We start from the raw sequence: 22820 nt of genomic DNA, 5'->3' as shown, positions 1-22820 counted from the left end.
GTGAACTGGAAGCATCAGGCGGCGACGTAGAGTCGGTTTCAAAGCGCAAAAAACACAATGAACGTTCTGACACCATGCGATCGGCAGAATTTATTCAACAAGTACAAGCGATTGTTGACGAAGACCCTTCAAAGTCAATGACGGCCTTGGCAATGGAGCTTAATGTTTCTGACGGTCTTATCCGTCGAGTTGTCCATGAAAATCTCCGGTATACGTCCTATCTTATGCGCAGGGGACAGTTAATGTCGAAGCAAACACGAGAACAGCGAGTTATCCGTTCAAAGCGCCTTATAGACAAACTTGAATATCCTGAAATGCCAAAGATGTTATGGTTCTTTTCTAACGAAAAAAATGTTGTCCAAAAACCAAAGATTAGACGCAGAAGTGGCAGATGGCTATGTTCTAGTCGTACAGTTAGTGTGGCCATGCACACTAAGTCTCCAGCCAGTATTATGGTCTTAGGTGTTGTGAGCAACAAACGACATGTAATGCCACCACACTTTTCTTCTGAAGGACTTCAAGTAGATTCTGCTGCTTATATTGAAGTCATAGAAACAGTTGTAAAACCCTGCATTGATAGTGTCCGTGGAGATAGCCCATACATCTTTCAGCCAGGCTCTGGTCCTTCACACAAAGCAACGGCAACCCAAGATTGGATGGCTGCAAATTTCTATGACCACATAACCCCGAACTTATGGCCGCCTAGTTCCGAAGACATTAATCCTCTGGATTATTACGTATGGGGGGTAGTTGAGCGTGCAGCCAATAAGGATCCACATGCCACTAATTCTTCTCTGATGGCTGCAATTAATACCGTTATGGTCAATATGAATAAGGAGCATTTAATACGGGCTTGCAATCGTTTTCACACCCGGATCGAAGAGGTTATTGCAGCCCATGGAAGTTTTATTGAATAAATTAATAGATACATATACCCATTAGTAGTATACAGTTATTAGTGAATATGTATTGGTAAAAAAACGATGAAGATTCATTAAATTTTTGTTTAGAATAAAAGTATTATAGTTTTACCCTAAATTAGCTTCAAAGAAAAACAATAACTTAAGTGTTTGTAGTTTATATAATTAGCTTATAATGTTTTCTTGAAGCTAATTGTGAACAGATTCATTTTCATTATATTTTTATTTACAATTTTTCCCACAATTGTTCACCCCCCTTTCCATATATTCAATAAATTGTTAAACAATAATTAGATTTTTCTTATTGGCATTTATTAAATCCGTCACATTATGATATACACTCACATATAAGGTAGTCAGCGAAATAATTATCTGGGACAACATTTATATTTAATTATTTTTGTTTTTAAAATTTATAATCGCTGCGGAATAGTAGAATTAAAGAAAAACAAATAAAATAATTGCAAACGAAATAATTATCAAGGACAAAGAAAACAAAAGTTTAAAAATTTGTAAAAAGTTGTAAATAGAAAAGGTTTTCGGAGGATAATTCGGGAATCTAATCTAGTATATTGATGTTTCTTGATTTCAAAATGATTGCCATCAAAATATACACACAATTGCAGAGATATAAAAAGTATCATATACGTGTTCTTATCTTATACGAGTACAATGATTTATTGATTCCTTTAAATTTGAGGCAAATATTATTTAGCTATCACTACATATTAATCGAAATGACAATGACAATGGACATATTTTTTCTTAAATCTTTTTAAAGTATGAAACGACCCCAAGATTCGATGTTTTTACGACTTATGTGAACTGGAATACATATTGTAAAAAATGCAAATTCCTCAGATGTCTATACAATTGTAAAAGGGTAAAAGAAGGACGGAACTCCAAGTCCTATTTTATTACTCGTTAAAATCAGTTAATGGTGTTAAATTGTCTCTCTACTGAAAAGAAATTCTTACATTAACATAACTTAATACTTGCGAGACCACTTTGGATGAAAACAGACAGACAATTGGATAATATTAGCTCGATTAAGAATCTATGTATTTTACGGGGTCGAAAAAACCTTTGTTTTTGTGCGTTACAAACATTTGATCAATATTTTACCTCTGCAATTAAAAAAAACAGAAAGAAGAATGTTTGAATTCTTAAATTAGTTATGTATAATAAATCATCCTTTGTGTATAGACAAAGAGTTCTATCTCTAAAAACTAGAATGAAAAAATATACGAGAAATATTAAAGACGTTTCTATTGTCCAAGTTAATTATTCCGATCTCCTCATAAACGCGATTTGCGACGATATATAAAAGTAAAAAAAAATAAAATGATGAAAATGTTGATGGATAATACGACAAATGGCAAAATCCCTTTCTAATTGATGTTGACTCTGAATTGATTGGGAGTCATTCATATACATTTAATGAATTATGGGGAATAGATTCAAAATTCAATGAATCTGGGTGGTATGTATTAGTGTATATGTGTGCTGCATTTGTATGTCTATAATTGAATGATCTTCCTGGGGCGAGCGAATGGATTTTTTGTTTGTTTATGGTTATACGATACAGTGTAAAAAAAAAGAACGAATTACAAATTATGTATAAGTAAAATTAAAATAGGTATGTATATATACGCGTACAAATGAATATTTTTTTTTTTTTGCTTTTTTTTATGTTTTCGTGTACACTTCAATTAAATAATTTGGAAATTTTTCTCTCATAAAATATGTGATAGGCTCTAAGAGCTTGATTCGCTTGACGCATTTTTGGGGGGGAATTTACGTAGATGAGACAACTACGGTGGATTCGTTGCTCGTCTCTTTGAGGATTACCTTTTCCTTATCCTCCACGCCCACAGCTGACGCCTCAGAAGCGGTCTCAACGAGCTCCTCAGTCTTCATACGTTTCGATTTCGATTTACTGTCATCCTCAGCCAAATCGTCGCAGTCAGCCCGCGTATCAGGCGATGCACTACGCTTGAGCTCACTCTTATCAACTTTGACGACAGCATCAACTGATTGTTTCTTCTTTTGCCGTTCCAGCAGCGCATCTTCAGTTTCGTCGGGGTTAATGCTAGCCTTTAGGTCTTGAAGTTTCGGCAGGAATTTAACAATCACGGCGGTCATATTGTCGCATCCGGTGCCATCTCCCATTGTATCAGGCGCCAAACAGTTATCGAAGAGCTAATGTGGAATATAGATAGACAAGTAATGTGTATATTACGGTTTTTAGAATTAACCACAGATAGGAGGAATAATCAGTAAGGGTTACCTCTTCGCAGACTTTAGACAATTTTTTGTCTTCATCTTTCAAACGGGATCGTACAAAGGTGACAACTTCCTCACTGGTCATGTAGTTCCATATGCCGTCACAGGCCAGTACCATGAACTCATCTTCCGGTGTAATAATCAGCTTTTTGATATCCGGCAAAGGAGATATCATCTGCGCCTCTGCGGGTAAATCCAAATTTGTCTTATAGGCATGATCGCCCAGAGCTCGAGATAGATTTAGTCCACCATTGACACGTCCATCAAGAGTAACACGACCGCCAGCCTTAGTGATGCGTGTGGTCTCCTCCAGATCTTCGGGCTTGTGATCCAAACTCATTTCAATAGCTCGGCCATTGCGGGAGACGACACATCTGGAGTCACCGGCATTGGCCACATATAGATCGCGGCCATTTAGCAAGCAAACAACAGCTGTGCAACCACTATCCTTACCAGGCTCTTCAATCATGTTGGCGCAAAATTTGTCATTGGCTAGCTGATCTTCATCCGTCTCGTCATCATCACTGCCATTGTTGTCCTTCAGATTAGGCACGAAAGCATAATTAATTCCATTCGGTTAAATAAATAAATTGTTATGTTACTTACCTCATCGGAGGAAGAAAGGTCTTCATTGTCGTCACCATCCATGTCAATGTCTTCGTCAGAAGAACCATTGACAGCGGATATATCGGCACCTTCGACCGAAGAATTCTCATCGTAGTCAGCATCATCATCTGTGGAGTCATCATCAGTTGCGGCTGTCGCAGGGGCTTTCTTGTTCACTTTCTCCGAATCCTTGCTGGTCGAGGAAATATCAGCTAGATCTGCCTTGGCGGTCCTGCTGCAAGTGGAGCTATCAACGCTTCCATTTGCCTTTCCCTCACTGCCGACAATGTCGCTCGAACCAGACACAACGTCTTGAGCATCTTCGACCACTTTGGTCTCCGATGAGGTTACACTGCCATTCTCCTGACCACCAGGAGGACCTTGGCTGCTGCTACCATTGCTGGACGGTGGCACACTGTTGCTTGGATTGTTGCTTTTGCTGGTATTTGAGCTGCTGCAGCTACTGCTCACTGTCGACTCATCCTCCTGCTCGACTTTAGCTGATTTCGATGAAGAACTTGAACTGGGACCTGGTCCGGCTCCGTCCACCTCACTGAGCGCCGCAGCGGCAGCCGCTGCTGCCTTCGAAGTGGATGAACCTTCTGGCTTGGCTGTGGGATCCATAACAGCCTTATTAACTGCTTCAGCAGCCACTGCTGCAGCACGACGTCCTCTTAACATGGGCGATTGCAATTTACCATCGGCCGAATCTGAATTTATCTTGGCCAAGTCATGGGTTAATGGCAAACCTTTGTATTTCTCAAGGACCTCGTTTAGCGGCAAATGACTTTCCTCGTGTAATTCGGCCAAATCTTCAACCTCATCCTCCTCATCCCCCTCGCCATCACATTCACCGGCACCATCCACAAAATTGTGTTCGCCGGCCAAAATTTTGAGAATGGTCACCACGGGTGGATCTAGCAAGGTTTTGTCGAATCCCAGAAAGGCATTTTTCAGCGCCTCAACCAATTCGCCACGCTTGTAATCATCCAAGTTCTTGAGGAACTCTGGCAACTTGTCGGCGCAATATTGGGCCACCTCGGCGCCACCGTGTCCATCATAGACGGCAAATAGCGAGGTATTTTCATCAAAATTCAGAATAGAATTATGTGCGTCCTTTAAACAAACAAAAGACGGCAACTAGGAACAATACAAACAAATCAAACAAATTTATGATGCTCACCTCCTGGCTATTGCGCCAACCTTGCATCGAGCTGGCCCCTACCACAAGCAAGTCGTTGAACTCATCTGTGGACGCCTTATCCGTCTTCGGGCTCGACAAATAAGCACCCATGTTACCGTATCCAAATCAGGCAGATAACTCCAAGCCAGCTATCTATATATCTGAAGGCAAGGACGACGCCGGACGCTGCGGAAAATCAATGTAGTTGTCGCAAATCGAAGATGCAAACGCACGCGCTAGACGCCGAAGCGAGTACTTTTCGCGCCGCCGGCAACAAAAAAAAAACGCCGCTCTAGTTGCCGGTGCAATTTCTGTCAATCTTTCTTTAATAATGTATAGAATTGGATTGCGACACTTAGTTACCGATTTATATCTGAAACAAATGAATACAGTTCGGCTTTTTTGTGCAAATTTTTCACTTTTTCACACTTTGATTCCGTCTTGTTGACAGCGTTGCCTAAAGGTAAATAATCGATATTGTGTTAGTGATGTAAGTTTGTACCGCGATAACTGGAACCGGAACCACTATCGAAATGAACTTGTTCAAACATAAATCGGAACCGGAAATAGTAATTTGAAGAAAAAAACGTTACATGTAGATATTTTACGAAATTAACATTTAATATCTTGTATGAATATTTCATTTTCAATATTTTATCAATATTTCATCGCTAAGTTCAATAACTTTCTTCATTTTTTTAAGAACGTAATTTTCTTTCATTCATTTTTAAATTTCATTTGGTAAAATTTGTTTGCTTTATGGTAAACTTATATATTATGTCTAAACTTTTCTTTGCTCAATGTCATATATTAAAAAAGGGTTTTACTTGCCTCATAATGTCGTTTGGATAATATTTTGTAAACTCATTTGTGTTCTGTACCACGCTTTTTTTGCTTTTGAGTTTTCATATTCTTTCCATGTACAATAGAGATATATTCCACCATATAGTTAAAGTAAAAGGTTGATAGACATTATTGCATTGACTCTACTGCCTAGTAACTTTAAAGATTAAACTTTGGTATAAGTTGGAATACAGATAAAACCTCCGCAATAGAATATCCTAAGCTTCCTTTAATTGAATTAAATATTGCAACACTATTATTTTTGTTTTGCAATTCTTTATTTATATAACGCAATGCAATAATGTTTTGATGCAAAATAACAATATCATCATGCAGGATTGGCATTTATGTATATTATAAGTTTGATAAGAAAACATATCAGAATATGCTTTGAATTAATAGAATAAGTAGTTTTATAATTGCCCCTATTTTTCTTTTGGGTAAACCTATTTTGTACGTACATTAAGCAATGGAAATACCTCGATGAAGATGGGTAGGCAGTCCGGCTATATCAATGATATATCTTATTTTAGAATAGCTCAAGAATATAGCACCCCTGAAACAAAGATTCAACGGAATTATATCTATTATACATAGACTTCATTCACAGCCAGCAAATATTGGTGGCTTCCTCCCTCTCTTTTCTTTTCGTAGTTAGTTACCTTATGACTTTAAGAACATTATACATAAAATTATTGTCATCTGATGCACAAAGCATGAATAAAACCACAGTACCGGGGCTAATTTCGACCGTGCTGCTATAAAGTTATCCGATCCGGCTGAGTCCCAGATATGCAACAACTACAGTATATAAAGGATTACACTTGATGAGCTATTGATCCAGCCGGATGGACGGACATGGCTAAATGAACTCGTCTCGTCTTGCTGATAAAGAATATACCTATTCTATATAGTTTGTATGTTAGGAATTGCTTTCTTCAAAGTTTTCTTCAAGGGTATAAAAATATGAAGAACATGGATATAGTATTGGTGGACACTTGAATTAGTATTAATTTCATGCATATTAAACTTTCAGTAAATATAAGTTATTATGAATTATTTTGTATAATTTAGAATCATAGAAAAATAGATCAAAGAACAACGAACAACAATCCAAACCCACGAAATGATTGCAAACTCATTTTGAATCAAAATCACTTTTGCGTGAGTTCGATCTGCCATTATGTCCCATATTTCATTGATGAATTCTTCAGATAGCCAAACAAAATAATGAAAATAGAATTGCCCGCACTGATTAATTCCTCAAAGTAAACTAAGGAAATGTAATTTTATGGCATTATATGTACATAAGTGTGTCGACGTTCCAGAGCAAGACCACAAAAGGCAAAAGTCGAACGCTGGCGAATTGCGCCACACAAAGAGCCGAGCCGTGGCTTTTTATGAGTTTATAATTGTTTCGATAACTTTGTTTGCTGTTGGCATGGCTAGTATTGGCAATGTATCTCCGTGGGAAGTACTAAAGTACTCGTGTATCGCATACGACCCTTTTGACAAACACTTTGATGAGTCCCTTTGATTTACGCCAAATTATTATACCATATGCCTAATTAGTCACAATGAAGGATTCAAAGTTGAAATCTTATCAATTGCATTAGAGTTTGTTATGGGCACTAGAATGGGTTTTTGTTGTTTTTATCTAATTGGTACTTGAGTATGTCACCCGAAATTTACTACTGCCCAAAAAACTAGCATAACCGCTGATTAGATATAAATATCTAATGGATTAGAATGAATTTGGCTATCATCTATGTTGGAATTTCACAATCGAATGACCCACAACTCTTCCGGACTGTGTATACATTATTTTGCATACATTATGCATATATCAAATGGTTGTAGTGTGGCATTATAAGATTTGTGGGACTTTCCCGAGTAGTGCCAGGCCGAGTAAAGCAACATGTTGCTATTCCCCATAAGCCAGCGTAAGTGACCAATGGCAACAAGGCCAAAAGCAACCGCAACACAATAATACACCGAACGTCAGACAAAGGCAAATTTAGCCTGCAGATTCTCGATGTTGCGCAGCTCAGTGCGTTAACTGAAACTCACACCATACAAACGAACCATGGCTAGCATACTGTTGCTTCGCCACCTCCGGCCCAGAAGCAGCGTTCTTGCAGATATATAAAAGGTTGTCCCAGGACGTGCACGCATTCACTTCGGTTTCGTTCAGTGTTACACACGTTCGTAGGGTTGTTGTCGGAGCGAAGGAGCACATTATCTACCTGTAGCGATTGCTACCCATAGTGGAGTTAAAAAATTTTCAATTTAATATCATGTGAGTTGCGGTTGAAAATACAATTATGTGAATCCTTAATTAGCGATCATTTTCGCTTTGTTATTTTATGTCACGAGTTATTAAAGGACTTGTTGATTGAGTTTTTCAATTATGGTGTTTTTCCTTGGGTAAAATTCGTGAAACTTAATTATTTACTGAAATAATCAAAAGAGTTGACACTATAAAGAATATATAAAATATATGTCTACATATTCTCAGTGATATCTAAGATCTGTTAGAAATATATCAGCGGTGCAAGTTTTTAAATATTTTTGGTATAATATCAAATGAAACTTTTCAGAAGCGAAAAATGTGAAAGTGAAATGTGAACGAAAATATATATCTATTTTGATAACGTTATGTTTGTCTGTTTCTTGTTTAGCATTAAAACGTCCGAAATTTATAAAAGTAAAAAAGCTAACGCTTTTTTTTAGATCTCATAGAAATTTGTACAAAAAGTTTGGTATAACCGTATAACGTAACCGACGGTATTTGAAAACTGAAAATATAACTATTTGAAATCAAAACCATTAATGATTTTTTTAAAATTCATCCCCAGTATAATCGGAAGATACTCTTCTATATTATCGAAATAACACCGTTTAGTGAATATTTTTTCCATAAATATCATTTAATTCACTTCCTTCTGGAAAAATTATAAAACTTTCTAAAAAACAAACTAAAACTTACGAAATCCATTTCTATTTGTTAAGTACAGTAAGTTTTGAGGTCAATGAGTGCTAGGTTAGAAGAACTGGCTAATTGCTAAAGGGACTTTCAAGAATTCATTTTATTTGTATGTGATCCATATACAGCATTGTTGATTATGGGCGCAGTTTTTTACTTCGCTAGTTTTCGCTTTGAATATGTGGTATGGTCATTGTTATTACTTGGTGCTTCTGAAAAATATAGAGAATTTAGAAACATTCTGTACCAGCTACAAGTTTTAATAATTGTCTATTTAAAATCTTGTTGTTTTTTGGAAACTTGATCTATAATTTTTTTATCTAGTCAATAAAAAGACTACACACATAATTAAAAATACAAGTTTGTCCTTGTATTGTATCTTAAATTTAAAAAATTTAAAAATTTAACTTAACTTATCTGTGTAACCAATATTATCGGCTATTAAGACATTGATATCTAGCTTACCTTTTTTGAAACAGAAGAAAATATTTTATAATTACTTTATATTGCGTTTATAAATATTCTATATCTAACATTCATTTATTTGACCCAGTTTCAAAGAAAAGTTCAATATAAGGCAACATGGTCAATATTCAGATCGGTTCGGAAAAACATAATTTAAAAAATTTGTTATAAATTTGTTGTTTTGTGTCTTCAGATGCATCTCTGTCAATTTTTATGCAATATTATTCAGATCGGGTATTTCATTCAAAGTGGCAAGAAATCGATTTTTATATTTTGTTGCACTTAATTGGTGTCCAAAATAGTCTTTGAAAACGTTATTTGAGTTATAGTCTATCTAACAATTGCAAATACTTTTCTCTGTCGTGTTGACAGTTATCTATTTAGACCAATGAGCAATATTCTCGCAGAATCTGGAACTTAACTTTTTACTTTTAACTTCATGTCATGTTCACTAAATCTTAAATAAGTTAAAATAATTTTCTACTTTTAACCTAAAATCTGGGAAAAGAAATCGATTTAAAATTGTAAAGGTTTTAATAGAACATATTTCCTACCAAACATGCGTCCTAAAAGATATTTCTTATACACAAATGTTTCTTGTCTTTTCTGAATTTTGTGAAAGTTTTTACTTAAAATACACACAGTTATATATTTCTTTCATTAGGTATTACATTTTGGCAAAATACTTGTATATTTATATTTATTTAATTTTATTTTCGTTTACATAGGATAAGAATGCAAAATGAAATTGACAAAACAGTTGCTATGCATATAATTGAAATTATGATGTTTCTTTTGTCAACATATAGTTATTGTTATGCCGTCTTCTTTGACATTAACAATCATAAACTAATTAATAAATTTTGTATCCCAACCATTAGTTGTTTATAAATCTTTAAACAATCTGCCCTTATTTGTTTGTGGTTTTTCCAATACATATATTCCCTTTGTTTAGAAATTCAGACTTTAGTCTAAGACACCAATAAAAAATCTTTGAATCATTTATATACAGGGTTTGAAAACTGCGAAAACTGTCAACAGTTTTGCTGTGTGCTGTTGCTTCTGCTTCGGAAACTATGAACAGTCGAAGCAAAAGCAACAGCAAAAAACCGAAATCAGAAAATCTGACAGCAAAAGCAGCAGCAAATAACCGAAATAGAAAATTTTCACAGCAGATTTTCTGATTTCGGTTTTTTTCGGAAGCAAAAGCAACACAAAGTATTTGTTTTCATATTTGTTTCAGCAATGAATAGCATAAAATTGATGACTTTTGCTAATTCGACTACAGCAATTTAAACACTGTTTATATCCATATATATATTTTAAAGTGGCTGTTAATAACACATTATTTCCTCTTTTTTTATACCCTTGCAAAAAGGGTATATTAATTTTGGTCAGAAGTGTGCAACGGATAGAAGGAAGTATATATATTCTTGATCAGCACGACGAGACGAGTTCATATAGCCATGTCCGTCCGTCCGTCCGTCCGTCTGTCCGTCTGTCCGTCCGTCTGGATCAACGCAAACTCCTCCTAGACCGTAAGAGCTACAGAGCTGAAATTTTGCATGGAGGCTTGTATATACTGCAGGCGTTGTATATCTCGGATTCAGCCGGATCGGATCACTATATCATATAGCTCCCATACAAATGGCAAAGTCACGAACAGTGACTTTTCTCAATAACTTCGTTATTTTCTTAGCTATTATCGTGAAATTTAATATTGGTGAGTTTATTATACCTATAAACAACTGTGCCAAATTTGATCGAGATCAGGTCACTATATCATATAGCTCCCATAGGAACGATCCTTCGAAAACAGTGACTTTTATCAATAACTTCGTTACTTTTAACGCGATTGCTTTCAAATTAATTATTTGTTAGTTTTATATATCTGTTAATGACTGTGCCAAATTTGATAAAGATCGGGTAACTATATCGTATAGCTCCCATAGAAACGACCGGAGGAAAACAGTGACTTTGATCAATATCTTCGTTCTTTCCTATGCTAAGATTGTAGGCCGTTCTTTCGCAATATTAGCCTATTTAGATAAAACGTTTTTCTTTAACGTAATACTTTAATGGCTATAGGTAAGGAAAGAGTTACCAAAAAATTTGCAAGGGTATACAAACTTTGACGCGGTCGAAGTTAGCCCCGGCCCTCTGGTTTTTGTTGTGATGAAGTTGAAATATTTTCAAATACGGTTTAGAGTGCCTTAAAAGTTATATATTTAAAAAACTGCGCCTAATACGATTTATACCAATATTGCTTTTTATTGCTATTATATATAAGTATATACTGTGAATATAACATTTTAATGTTATGGTCAAATAGTCATGTTATCCGATTGCAATCATATTTAAAATGAAAACTTTCACTGGAGATATTTCCCATCACTCTCTAAGCATTTGTGAAATATTGTTGATTGCTTGATAAAGTCCTTTTGTCGTGAATTGTAGATTATAATCTATTTTCTATAGCAATCTTTACAATTTATTTATTTCAATTTGTCCATTTATTTTACCTTTGCGTTTTAGTTATTGTTCATTACATATTTATAAATTTTCCAAAAATAACTTGTACTTTCTCAATAGGGGGGAAAAAAAAACTTTTCTGCGAAATTTTAATACAATGTCCAAGTAATTAGTAACGAAAATTATCTTTACCGAAATTCAAATTAGAAGCAAAACTTTTGTATTAGTTTCACAATGAACAAGTGAGTAAGTAGCTTAGACGTACTCGAACTTTGACGGACCAATTACCTTGAGGTCGTCCGGATGTTGCTAACTTCGAGCATTAATAGAGAATGCGAAAATTATTTAAGTGATGTGATGGTTATTGATATAAAACTCCATCGGCTTCACAAAAGTTGGCGCAGAGGCGTATTTAGTCATAATAAACGGGGCATTGTATCAACATTGTTCCATAATTTGACTACTTATGCACATTGAGGCTCGCATTGGCAAAACTGCCCACGATGGAGAGATGCCAGCCAAGCAACCTGTTGATGGGGCCAGACAAATCGATGAGTGCCTTTCATGTTGGCCACAAATATATACACGAAATTATGCTTTTGCAAATGACTAATAGAAAAGTGAAAAACTTTACCCAACAAAGGGCTCTAGGGTTGCGGCCAGGAGGGCTCTTTCCAATCAATATTTATGAGCTACCAAGAGATGGCCGAGAGATGGAGTGGAATCGTGTACCTTGATTCTATGCCAACTTTTATCCGGCCACCGCAGGCATTGGTGATAGTTTTTTGTTTCTACTTTGCGAAAACTGAAACGAATCGGTTAGAAGAAGAAAAAAAACGTAGTTTTTCCTCTTTGCGCGCCAGCTACCTGAGACTGCAAAAAATCATTCATTCTGTTTATGATAACTGATAGCCGCCTAGACTATTTCCAGGTGTCGTTTTCATTCTTGTCCTTTGCCATGTGAAATGTTTAACTCAAAACTATTTACTGGGTCTTTGCACAAACTTTGAAATTGTTAATCCCATAAGGTTTGATCTCATAGAGTATTCATAGTTGTGATTAGCATCAAGCCAAATTGTGTGTGAAGTCACAGTTGGAAAGTTTGTCTCATAAGCCAGAAGGTTCCTTGGCTTAAAATTTAAATATTTATTACTCAATTTTTTTTTGAGAGTGGTTATAAAGTTCGTTAAAAAGGAAGAATGTCTTTTATGCAAAAGTTTTCCTTGAAAAGAAAATAATTTACCTTGGACTCATATGGAACCACATGACGTATGCACAATATACCTTTGTGCGTGGGAGTCACATATTTAAGTGAATATAAATAGTAAACATCAGCATGACAAATTCTGTAAAAAAAACATATATATTCCATTGTCTTTATTCAAAGGGAACAAATTAAATGCGTTATCAATCCCCACTGTTTCTTCTCACTCCCAGTTGCACCCACAATGCCAACTGTTGACTGGAGATATGTACATACATATATCGGTATCTATGCATATGCCTGGATGGGGACGGCGGATAGGGTGAGGGCATCGGTATTCATTTTTATACATACATGCCTTTTGATGTTGACATAAGCGCATACATTTTTGTACCTACATAAACAAAGATAAAATATGAACGATTCTATTTCTTTATATTATTTTTCATGCATATATATTTCCACAAACATTCATACATATGTGTGTATGTACCTGCCTACCTCTACCATAATGCTTAAACACGATGTCTACAGTTGGGCATAAAGTTTTGGTCACAGAAATGGAGTTGGGGAAGAGGAGATGGGTATGCTATTTATTTATTATGTTTGGTTTTTCTTACAATTTCCGTCCGGTGACGTGTCTTGTCAATTTCATCGACAACGGCATATGCCATGCATGAAGGTCAGTCTATGGAGCAAAAAGGGTAAATTAGTGTACCAAGTGTCGGCAAAATTATGAATGAATGACAGAATGTCACTGGAAAGTATATAATATATAATATTTTTACAAGGTTTCAGAAGATATGAATTTCATTTTTGCTTTCTTAGGCTCGAAAAGCTTTCTGTTTTGCCTACTACAAAATATCAAAAATTCTTTTGGAAAAATTACCTGTTTTCTCTACTTGGTTACTTAGTTTTTAGAAAAAGTTTAAGGAGCTCATCTAATAACTTGGGAGTTTGGCATAAATTAAGAGAAAATTACGAATAATATTGGAATTAAAATATCGATCAGTTAGAAATTGCTTGAACCTTCCAAAATAGATTTTGAAAAATCATTGTCATTCACCCGAATTTGTCGTCTTTTATTTAAAAAATTTTTTTTAACAAAGGCTTGATAAAATTAGTAAAAAATCTTTATTAGAATTATTTTCTACATTATGGAATAAGTGATTTTCAATTAACATTTTCAAAGTTCACCATATTATAGTAAAGTGCTTTAGAAATTGATTTATATGTAGTAGTAAGACATTAAAACTAAATTAATATTGACTGGAGACAGGATGAAGATCTCTCATATTTTTTAAATTCTCTAGCTTTCTATTTATTTGGTTAATACATAATTTAAATCGAAATATCTGAAATTTGTATACAATTTCGAGTAAAGTACAAAAGGCACAAAAAAAAGTCCTTTGTATTTAGTGTTGTAAAATGTCATCAAAGCCGATAAAGTTTGAAAAGAAATAAGTATTCCTTCTGACCTTTGACCCGCTTCCAGTTCAGAGGGTAGCTAAAACACCCACACAAATAAAACTTTTAACTACAAATCGTTTACTTCAAGCCTTTTTTGGAAATTATAAAGCAGCAGAAACACCTTTCGAAAAATATGACACTTCGAGATTCGCTGCTATTTACCCCTTTTTATTTTCTCATGGTGACTTGAAACATTTTAATAAATGGCATCACGCCAGGTATGTATTCAAGTTACTCCCGAAACATGGTTGGCTAAATACATTTAATGATGTGACTCTGCACTTGTCACAAATTTTTATTTCCGCCGTCAAATGTCAGTATCCGTGGTCAACTGAGGAGAAACTGTGCATTGGATACCTTAATTGGAGTTTCAACAGCTTAACGAAATTTTGAAATATTAATAATCACCTAATGAACTGCTCGTTCGGCTTATGCCAATATCCAAAGTATGAGGGGGGGGAGTCCCCATTCCTTGTTATCTCGAATCAGGTTGGCTTAAGGTGACGTCGTTTAAAAATTCTATCAAACTTGTATACAAATTTCTGTAGCCTTTTTTCCCAAGAAGCGCCAAATCAGCCATCTTCACTTAATTAAGCATCTGCTGGTGAAAGTGAGCCATTTGGAAGACAAAGAAGGCAAGGGGATGGGGACGGAGATGGTTTGGTTGGTTTTGGCACTTTGGATTTTGTGGTTTCTTGTGGATTTCGTGCTGACGCACACAACTGGCAATATTCAAATTTCGTACGTGTGTGTGTGTGTGAGGCTGTTTGTCCTTTTTGGGGCCACCTTTCACCTGATTTTCGTTGCTAAACGATTGTCTTTACAATAAAATCGAAAGTTACCTTTATGCCGGACATGCCATCATTTCACCAAGGGCAAAGTCCGTCTTATGTTTACTCTGTGTGAGTGTGTGTGTGTGGGAGTGGATAACCGTATTTACGACACGACATAAATTGTGATTTAAAAAACATTGGCATACACATACGTTATAGTATGCCCTGATCGAAATCATATTATTTCACCCCCGATAACTCAAAAGGTAGGCAAAGAATTTATGATTGCCCGCAATTAAATAGCAGCTCCCCAAATACGTGCAGCGTCCGTAACGCTCATATATCCGATGACGTATTTACAACCAAGAATTACCCACCAAAACAGAAATGATGAAAACCTTTAGTATTGATAAACCCATTAGGCCGCAATTGCTACCGTTTCATTGCACATAATTTTGGTAAATTCGTGCCCATGCTCCAGCTAGCTCAGGTGCCTGACTCTCCTGTCCTGTCATCATTACCTGATTATCAGTTGCGCATCGATAAGCGGTATTTCCATGCGATATCTGAGCCACTGGGCACCCACACCTACACCCACACACACACACACACCAGTTAACCTTTCATTTGCCACAGATTGAATCCCCCAGTTTGTCATTTCCACGAAGAGTCAGTGTTTAGCTTAATCTTGGCCAAATGGGCGGTGGCCAAAGGCAATAGTCACTATTATTTGGCATTCACTCACACTCAGTCCGTTCTGGTGGGTCCTTCTTGGGGTGTCTCTTTTGTTTTGTGGAGCAATTAACAAATTGCCAAATTTTCATTAATTGCAATTTAGTGCGAGTTAATGCGGCGTTTGTCACCTGGCGACGTCTATTAAAATTTATCTGTTTGACTTTCTTTGCTCTTAATAGAAAACTCGTTTACACAGCCGTTCCATTTGACAAACATTGAACAATTTCAAAATGTATGTATCTATATGTTGATTAGACTTGATTATTGGGAATGTACATAATAAATTGTTTTATATTTTCATATCTATGAAATAATGAAAACGACTAAAGTTTTGAAGTAAGAATTGAACATTATATAAGCTGTAGCTTAGTGTTTTAGTTCGAGATTGTGACCTATTAAACTCGAATCGCAGTTTTTCCTATAAAATGCCGGCATTTTGAATATACCTATATTAAATATTATAAATAAATATATTATATAAATATTATATATAAATAAGGGACCTCTAAGTTTTTAAAAGTTTCAATCATTTTAATACATTCATTTCATAAAACGGCGAGTACTTAAAATACTTTCAACTCTTATATTTTCAAAATGAACTTTTGAATGATTTGGTCATTCTTCAAGTAAACCAGATTCATTACTCATTCAAATAGTATTCGGATAATTGCATTTTGTATGATTATTAACCAGCTCCCATCATATTGCATTCGATTCAATTATATTGATTTTACTGCAGTTTAAATAATTTATTGGCCTGTATTTCTGAGAGCCTTTGACCCAACGTGTCGTATGCGTAATCTTGGAATGTTGAGATTTGATAAACTGGGGTTTCCATCGTTTTCAGAACAAGACATGGATAATATATTTTACATACACTCCTCGGTAGATGAGTTGTCTAAGTGGCCCTGTCATTTAGGCAACTGAACAACGAGGATCCGGGTCCCGGATCCGGGAATCCCAGGCTCGTGTATGGATGTAGTTTTCGTCTAAAGCGAAGGCCTTAGTTTCCAGTGCTTGTAAAATATAGTTAGGTTAATAGTTTACAACTACATATATCCAATGCCGATAATAATAATAATATTTTACCCATTTATGAAGCGATCTTCGCACATTATATTCCTCTTAATTTTATTACTTATGGAAGGATGTTTATTTCGATGGTGAGTTCTTTAGCTATTATAGAAATATTTCAAAAAACTTAAATATGTTTCCCAAAGTACGATGGTCAAATGATGAATAGATGGTGCTAATTGATAGTTAGTGGCATTGCCCAAAGGACTTAATAACTAAAAAAAAAAAAACTCGCTTAATAGTATGAATTATTACTCAAAGCTTCTTAAATGCAGTTACTCTTAATGTATTCCATGCTACACTGAATAATTTCCAGTGTCCGAAATCCCTAAACAGCAAACAACGCACCTGACACTCAAATCCACTTTGATAACATACCGCACGTTGCAGCGGGCATTGTTGCAAATATAATTATGCCTCATTAGCTATCGCGGAGAGTGAATTTTTCTATTTAATGCATCACGTGGCAAAATTACTGGGAAAAAAAAGGGTGAAAGCACCCACATGAGTGTCCTTTGAAACCGCACACGCCCAACTAAGACTGTGTCACATCTACAAATTACTGCAGCACACAAAAGGAGGGAAGATCCAAGGGAAGGGACATCCGAAACATCCTAAAAAACTTGCTCCACGCAACGCAACAACAACAATAACAACAACAAAAAGAAGTCCAAGGACAGGAGAAGCGTGCCAGCGTTTGGCTTCGTTGTGTGTTGTTGGTTTTGCCAAAAGCGTCGTGGGTCAGAAAGTGGCACAACCACGCCTCTAGGAGACAGTACCACAACAACGCGTATTCCCAAAACATGTTGGCGTGAAAACAAAAAAAAATTACTCCATGAAACGCCTGGGGGTGGGGTTGAGGGTGGGTGTGTTTAGTTTTGTGTGTGTCGGGTTCTGTGTGTGTGAGGTAAGCAACAACTTCAACAATAGATGACGAGAACGGGTCAGTATTTTGATCTCTCCTGGACACAATTAATTTGTCTTAAACCAACAAGACAAATTACAGGTGGAAAGTGCAAAACGGCTTTTCCCAGAAACATGACCACTTGTGTCAGATTATATTTAAGTTAAATCCACCTACATAAATGTAACCACATGTAAATGGGAGCACTGTTTATCAGGGTTTCTAATTTTAAGCAGATCTGTCTTTGTTTCATACCATAGATAACATATGACTCATCTCTTGTGGCAATATGTCAATATTACGTATACGCCATGTGCATTATTTGATAATTTAAAAGGGTTTTCCAGATCAAGAAATACTCTTTTCCGGCAATTATGTAATGCTCTTATGATAAATTTATTCTTAAAGAATCAATCTCAATACAAAAAACTCCGTGCCAACCATTTGGTCTCCATTCCTTTTTAATACCAGCCATTGGCTGACTTTCCCGCAATGCCGATATGACCGCCTGACCAAGGACCAAATCCAATCGACTCCAAGTTGGATACAGCAAAATGATTATTACCAGATGAAAGAGAACCAAATCCAGGATCCTTGACAAATGCCAGTTGATGAGCTGCTCCGCCATGACCTCCATGACCATTGCGTATGTAATGACCAAACTTGGCTGCCTCGTATTCAGCCTTCTGGATCTCTGCAGCAGCAGCATGAGCTGAGTGTTGCAATGCCGTCGCCGCCAATGTGGCTGCAACACGCTGTTGATGAGCCACCTATAAAAAAGGAATATAATAGATAAAATGCTTGGATATCTATGTGTAAGTTGATGAGCCATCTCTACCTCTGCTTTAGAAGCTGCTAAACGAAGTGCCAGTAGCACATTGGCTGATGCCTGTTTGGCAGCCGAGATGGCATTGGCCACATCGTGGGGTGATGGAGCACTACCCAGAGCATTGTGCCCAACATTCCAACCGCCAGCACCAGCACTGCTCCAGCCACTTGTGCCCACAGAGCTCGGATGGCGAGCATTATTTGCTGCATTGGCTGACCATTGGATATTGGCTTCGTCCAGACTACGTTTGGGTAACTCCTTTGAACTGGAAGCCACTGCAACAATTACCATCAGCAGGAAGAACTGCAACATGGATTGACTGTGGCTTGGATTTAGCTTTGTGAAGTGCATTCTGCTGGAGTTGCTTGTCTTTTACTGAATTCATTTATTGATTGCCTTACTATTTATAGGCCCTAGTTCAAAACAAGACGTTCTCTGTCTATAGCAACAAGTGGCAATCGATCACGTAGGAGTCTGCTGCCAATAGTTAACTTTCGCTTTGCCCAGTGCGGAAATGAAAGGTTGCCCTAGCCCAATTTCTAAATTGGCCCAACCTGTTGCTCTCAATAATGCAGTTTGACCATTACGCAATTATGAGCAGAATGAACTTCAGATACTTGCATCCGAACGCGTATACAGGAATTCACATGAATTTCAAAGGACACAAAGGAGGACAGCAACAAAGACTCCATGATGTTAATGCAGAAGTAAATTTAATTATATCGATGCTGAAACTGCGTAATTTACATGCACAAAAGCCAATTGCCCACAGGGCACACGTTAAAATATTTTTCACGAATCATAATTGTCTTCCCATTTGGGATCAGAGGTCATCCCTATCCAATTATTGAATAATGAAATTTAATGAGACTGGCTAAGCCTGCAAACGACAACGGAGAAGATTACATATATGTACGCACATTTCCATCTGCATTACTTCGTTTCAACATTAAAGTGATAAAATAAAGCATTACTTTGTAGCAATAAGTTAAACTAATTCGACTTGAGTTAATCACAGAGTTTCTACCGAAAATATGCATTTTGTTTTGCCATGATAACTATTTATATTTATCCTAAAAGATTTTACGAACTGAACTGACTGACTTATTGACTGCTTAATTTTTGTAACCTTTAAGGACTGCAATCAAAAGATTAGAAATGACTTACCTAAATTGTTGTTTTCGAGTTGGAAACCCGACTTAATTGGTTACCATCCGGTGAAGAAATACTCCCATGTAGCTCCTTCCGGGTGAGTGAAAAACAAAAGGTGAATTAAAGTTCATATTTAGATGTAGTTTAGCTTAGAACGAAGTTAGCTATCTTCGATAGAAAGATGAGAACAATAAGTTTGTGTCAGTATTATCGAATAAGACGAGTTTGCTGATATTATCTTTAAAAACCTTTAAATATTAAGTGTTAATTAATAGATTTATTTGTAAAGTTATATAGTTTATACAGTTTTCTAATCTGATAGAAAAAAGATCTACTTAACTTTTCTGAGCCTGTTTAAGATTAAACATCGTGTTCATCTGAAATGGCTTAACCAAATCAGATGCACCAAGAAATATACAAAACGAAACAAAAACATAACACAAAAATAAGTCATAAAGATTCATATGACAATTATTGCCTAAAACCATACAAACCATGCATCCACACTCTGGGGAAAACACTTAAGATTATAACAGCGGCGCGGTATCAAGTAGCCAACACTGAGCATGAAATATAAATAATTGTCAACCCCCGAAAACTTGGGTCATTAGAATAAGTATTTTTAAGAACAATTGTCGCCTAGAGTCTAAGAGTTCATTTATATACACAACACTTTTGTAAATAAAATCAGTTCATATTTTGAATTGATCGAAGATTGGGTTATTTTCATTCTCCAGGAATCCCAATTCAGAGCCTTTATTTGTGCCCAAAAAACTAATGAGTTTTTGGTTCAAAATATTTGAACTTAAACAAACAAAAAAATACATAGTAAATCAGTTGATATTAATTAAATTTTCTGCACAAAGTCAAGCAAACAAATATTTGAAATGTCTATAAAATGTTTTCATTTTCAGCACCATGTTGGATCTTTCGCCCAATTTATGTTTCCTTTTGCTGGCCATTTCCGCCGTGCTAGTGCAGAATGTAGGGGCAACCGCTCCGGATCATTCATATGCGGATAGTGCACTCGAGAAGGACAACGGTAGGATTTTTGTATAAACTAAGGCTTCATGGATGAAATAATATCATTTCCAATTTTATTTATTGTGTCTAGAAATGCCCACAATGCAAAAGCGACCGGCCTTTTTTGTGGGCAGTCGATATGGACGGTCTAGTGGAAGTCCTGCCTCTGCACCTGCTGGTGTCGGCAGTTCCAAGTCGCGACGCCTCATCATTGTTCCACGTAATGACCGCTTCTTTTTGGGTTCGCGTTATGGTAAGCGGAATGGCGAGTACCTATCACCATACGAACAGGATAGTCTTGGACGAGCTCTTGAGGCCAAGGACTCGCCAAGGGAATCAAATCAACACAATCCGGGGGACAGCAGGCCAAGGCCAGGTGCCATAATGTCGTGTGTCTACACGGGCATCGGTAACTACTTCCGCTGTAGCAATGCAAATAAGTGAGTTTTTAGCTTTGTGTTTGGTTAATGTTTCAATTCTGATATTATATATATTCTCACGCAGCGAGCTCAACAATATCATGAACTCCAGTATAGATGAGACTATGGATTCCGCTGGGATGACAGCGGATGATGCCAATACTAAGTAAAGCTGTGGCGGTATATAACTGGCGAATGATTGACCAACATTTTGGGCTTGTAGTGGCACATGGTCCTCCAACTTTCAATATAATCCTTGTTAACCAATGGCTTATCTGCGACTTATGTTTGTATGTATGTTATTTATTTTTTGACCTACAAAACGATATTAAAACTTTTCACAGGGGCTGGAAAAAGTTTTAATATCAATATCCGAATAAGTATTGGCGCTTGCATACATGCACACATTTACATTTGATTATATATATATACATACATATATAATAAATAAATTAAAATTTAAAAATAGTTATTAGATAGTTAATAGCAGTGGCAACAGAGACAGCAACAACTGGACTACTTCTAAAAATAGTTGGCCGCAACTTCCAATGAATGATAAAGAAACACACACACAAAACAAAAACAAACACACACACAAAATGCTGTGTATATATATATAATATTAAACTATCTATGTTTGATCATAATTTGTTGTATATTTATTAGAAATGTGTACATAACCATATTTACATACATACACACATACATGTGGAATGAAATATCTACAAAAACTATTGAATAAATGCAGTTGACAAAAAACCAATCCAAACTAACTATGGCGACTTTCTTATACCCTCTTTTCCTTGGGTGTACAGGATATAATTATGAATTTAGAAAGACCAATAGTTATTAAATGTCAAGACAAATGTCGTGACAAATTTGATAACGTTACGTCAAATATTCCAGGTGTAAATTTCGAAAACCATACAAACCCAATTAACTTGAACAGCGCACAGTGGCTCGTTTGGCAAAAACTTTTGGATAAAATCAATTTTTTAGGTATAGAATTTATTAAGACTGTAAATAGGGTTGAATTAGAAAAATAACTAAGTTATACAAATTTTATATTATTGTAATTCTTTTTCATAGCATAGTTATGAATATTCAGACTACACGAAGAAGCGAATTATACTTATTATTCTTTTTTGGGGATGATAACTATCCATGCTCGAAAGCGAGTCCAATGCCAACAAAAACTAGCTTTATCATCCAAATTTTCAAATGGAAAACAGACAGTTTGAGTTTTCGGGTGAATTTTGACTTCCTCGATGGACATGGCAATAATAATTTTAACTGCATTGTATTCATTAGATATTCCAGATTATTCAAACAAAAAATGAAGTCAATATCCTAGGTAGCTTCAAAGTTATGATTATTGCAAGCAAATATAAATAAACGCCCCACTGTGCAGCTTACATAACAATGTCATGGGTGCAGGGTATAACCACGATCAATAAACTGGGTATGATCAATAAA

General features: G+C 36.0%; 2 protein-coding genes across 3 annotated transcripts; one reads left to right on the top strand and one right to left on the bottom strand.

The window, feature by feature from the left end:
• Positions 1-1210: 1210 nt before the first annotated feature.
• Positions 1211-5468, bottom strand: LOC6637953 (probable protein phosphatase CG10417). The gene is made up of 4 exons (XM_002061061.4): positions 4996-5468; positions 3813-4928; positions 3211-3744; positions 1211-3122 (listed from the first exon to the last, which is right to left on the bottom strand). The coding sequence occupies exons 1-4, from the start codon at positions 5104-5106 to the stop codon at positions 2718-2720; spliced, it is 2166 nt and encodes a 721-aa protein (XP_002061097.1). The 5' UTR covers positions 5107-5468; the 3' UTR covers positions 1211-2717.
• Positions 5469-8032: 2564 nt separating this feature from the next.
• Positions 8033-21770, top strand: LOC6637955. 2 transcript variants are annotated; one of them, XR_002724521.2, is made up of 5 exons: positions 8033-8137; positions 20817-20944; positions 21017-21365; positions 21430-21634; positions 21689-21769. XR_002724521.2 is itself a non-coding variant. In XM_002061063.3 (4 exons), the coding sequence occupies exons 2-4, from the start codon at positions 20821-20823 to the stop codon at positions 21512-21514; spliced, it is 558 nt and encodes a 185-aa protein (XP_002061099.1). In that variant the 5' UTR covers positions 8033-8137; positions 20817-20820; the 3' UTR covers positions 21515-21770. The 2 variants fall into 2 exon arrangements, 1 of the variants encoding a protein (XP_002061099.1); XM_002061063.3 differs by having other exon boundaries at positions 21430-21770.
• Positions 21771-22820: the final 1050 nt, after the last annotated feature.

Source organism: Drosophila willistoni (genome assembly GCF_018902025.1).
Source record: "Drosophila willistoni isolate 14030-0811.24 chromosome 2L unlocalized genomic scaffold, UCI_dwil_1.1 Seg72.1, whole genome shotgun sequence".
Taxonomy (NCBI): Eukaryota; Metazoa; Arthropoda; class Insecta; order Diptera; family Drosophilidae; genus Drosophila; species Drosophila willistoni.
Note: the sequence above shows the minus strand (reverse complement) of the source record. Positions and strands in the feature narration are given on the sequence as shown.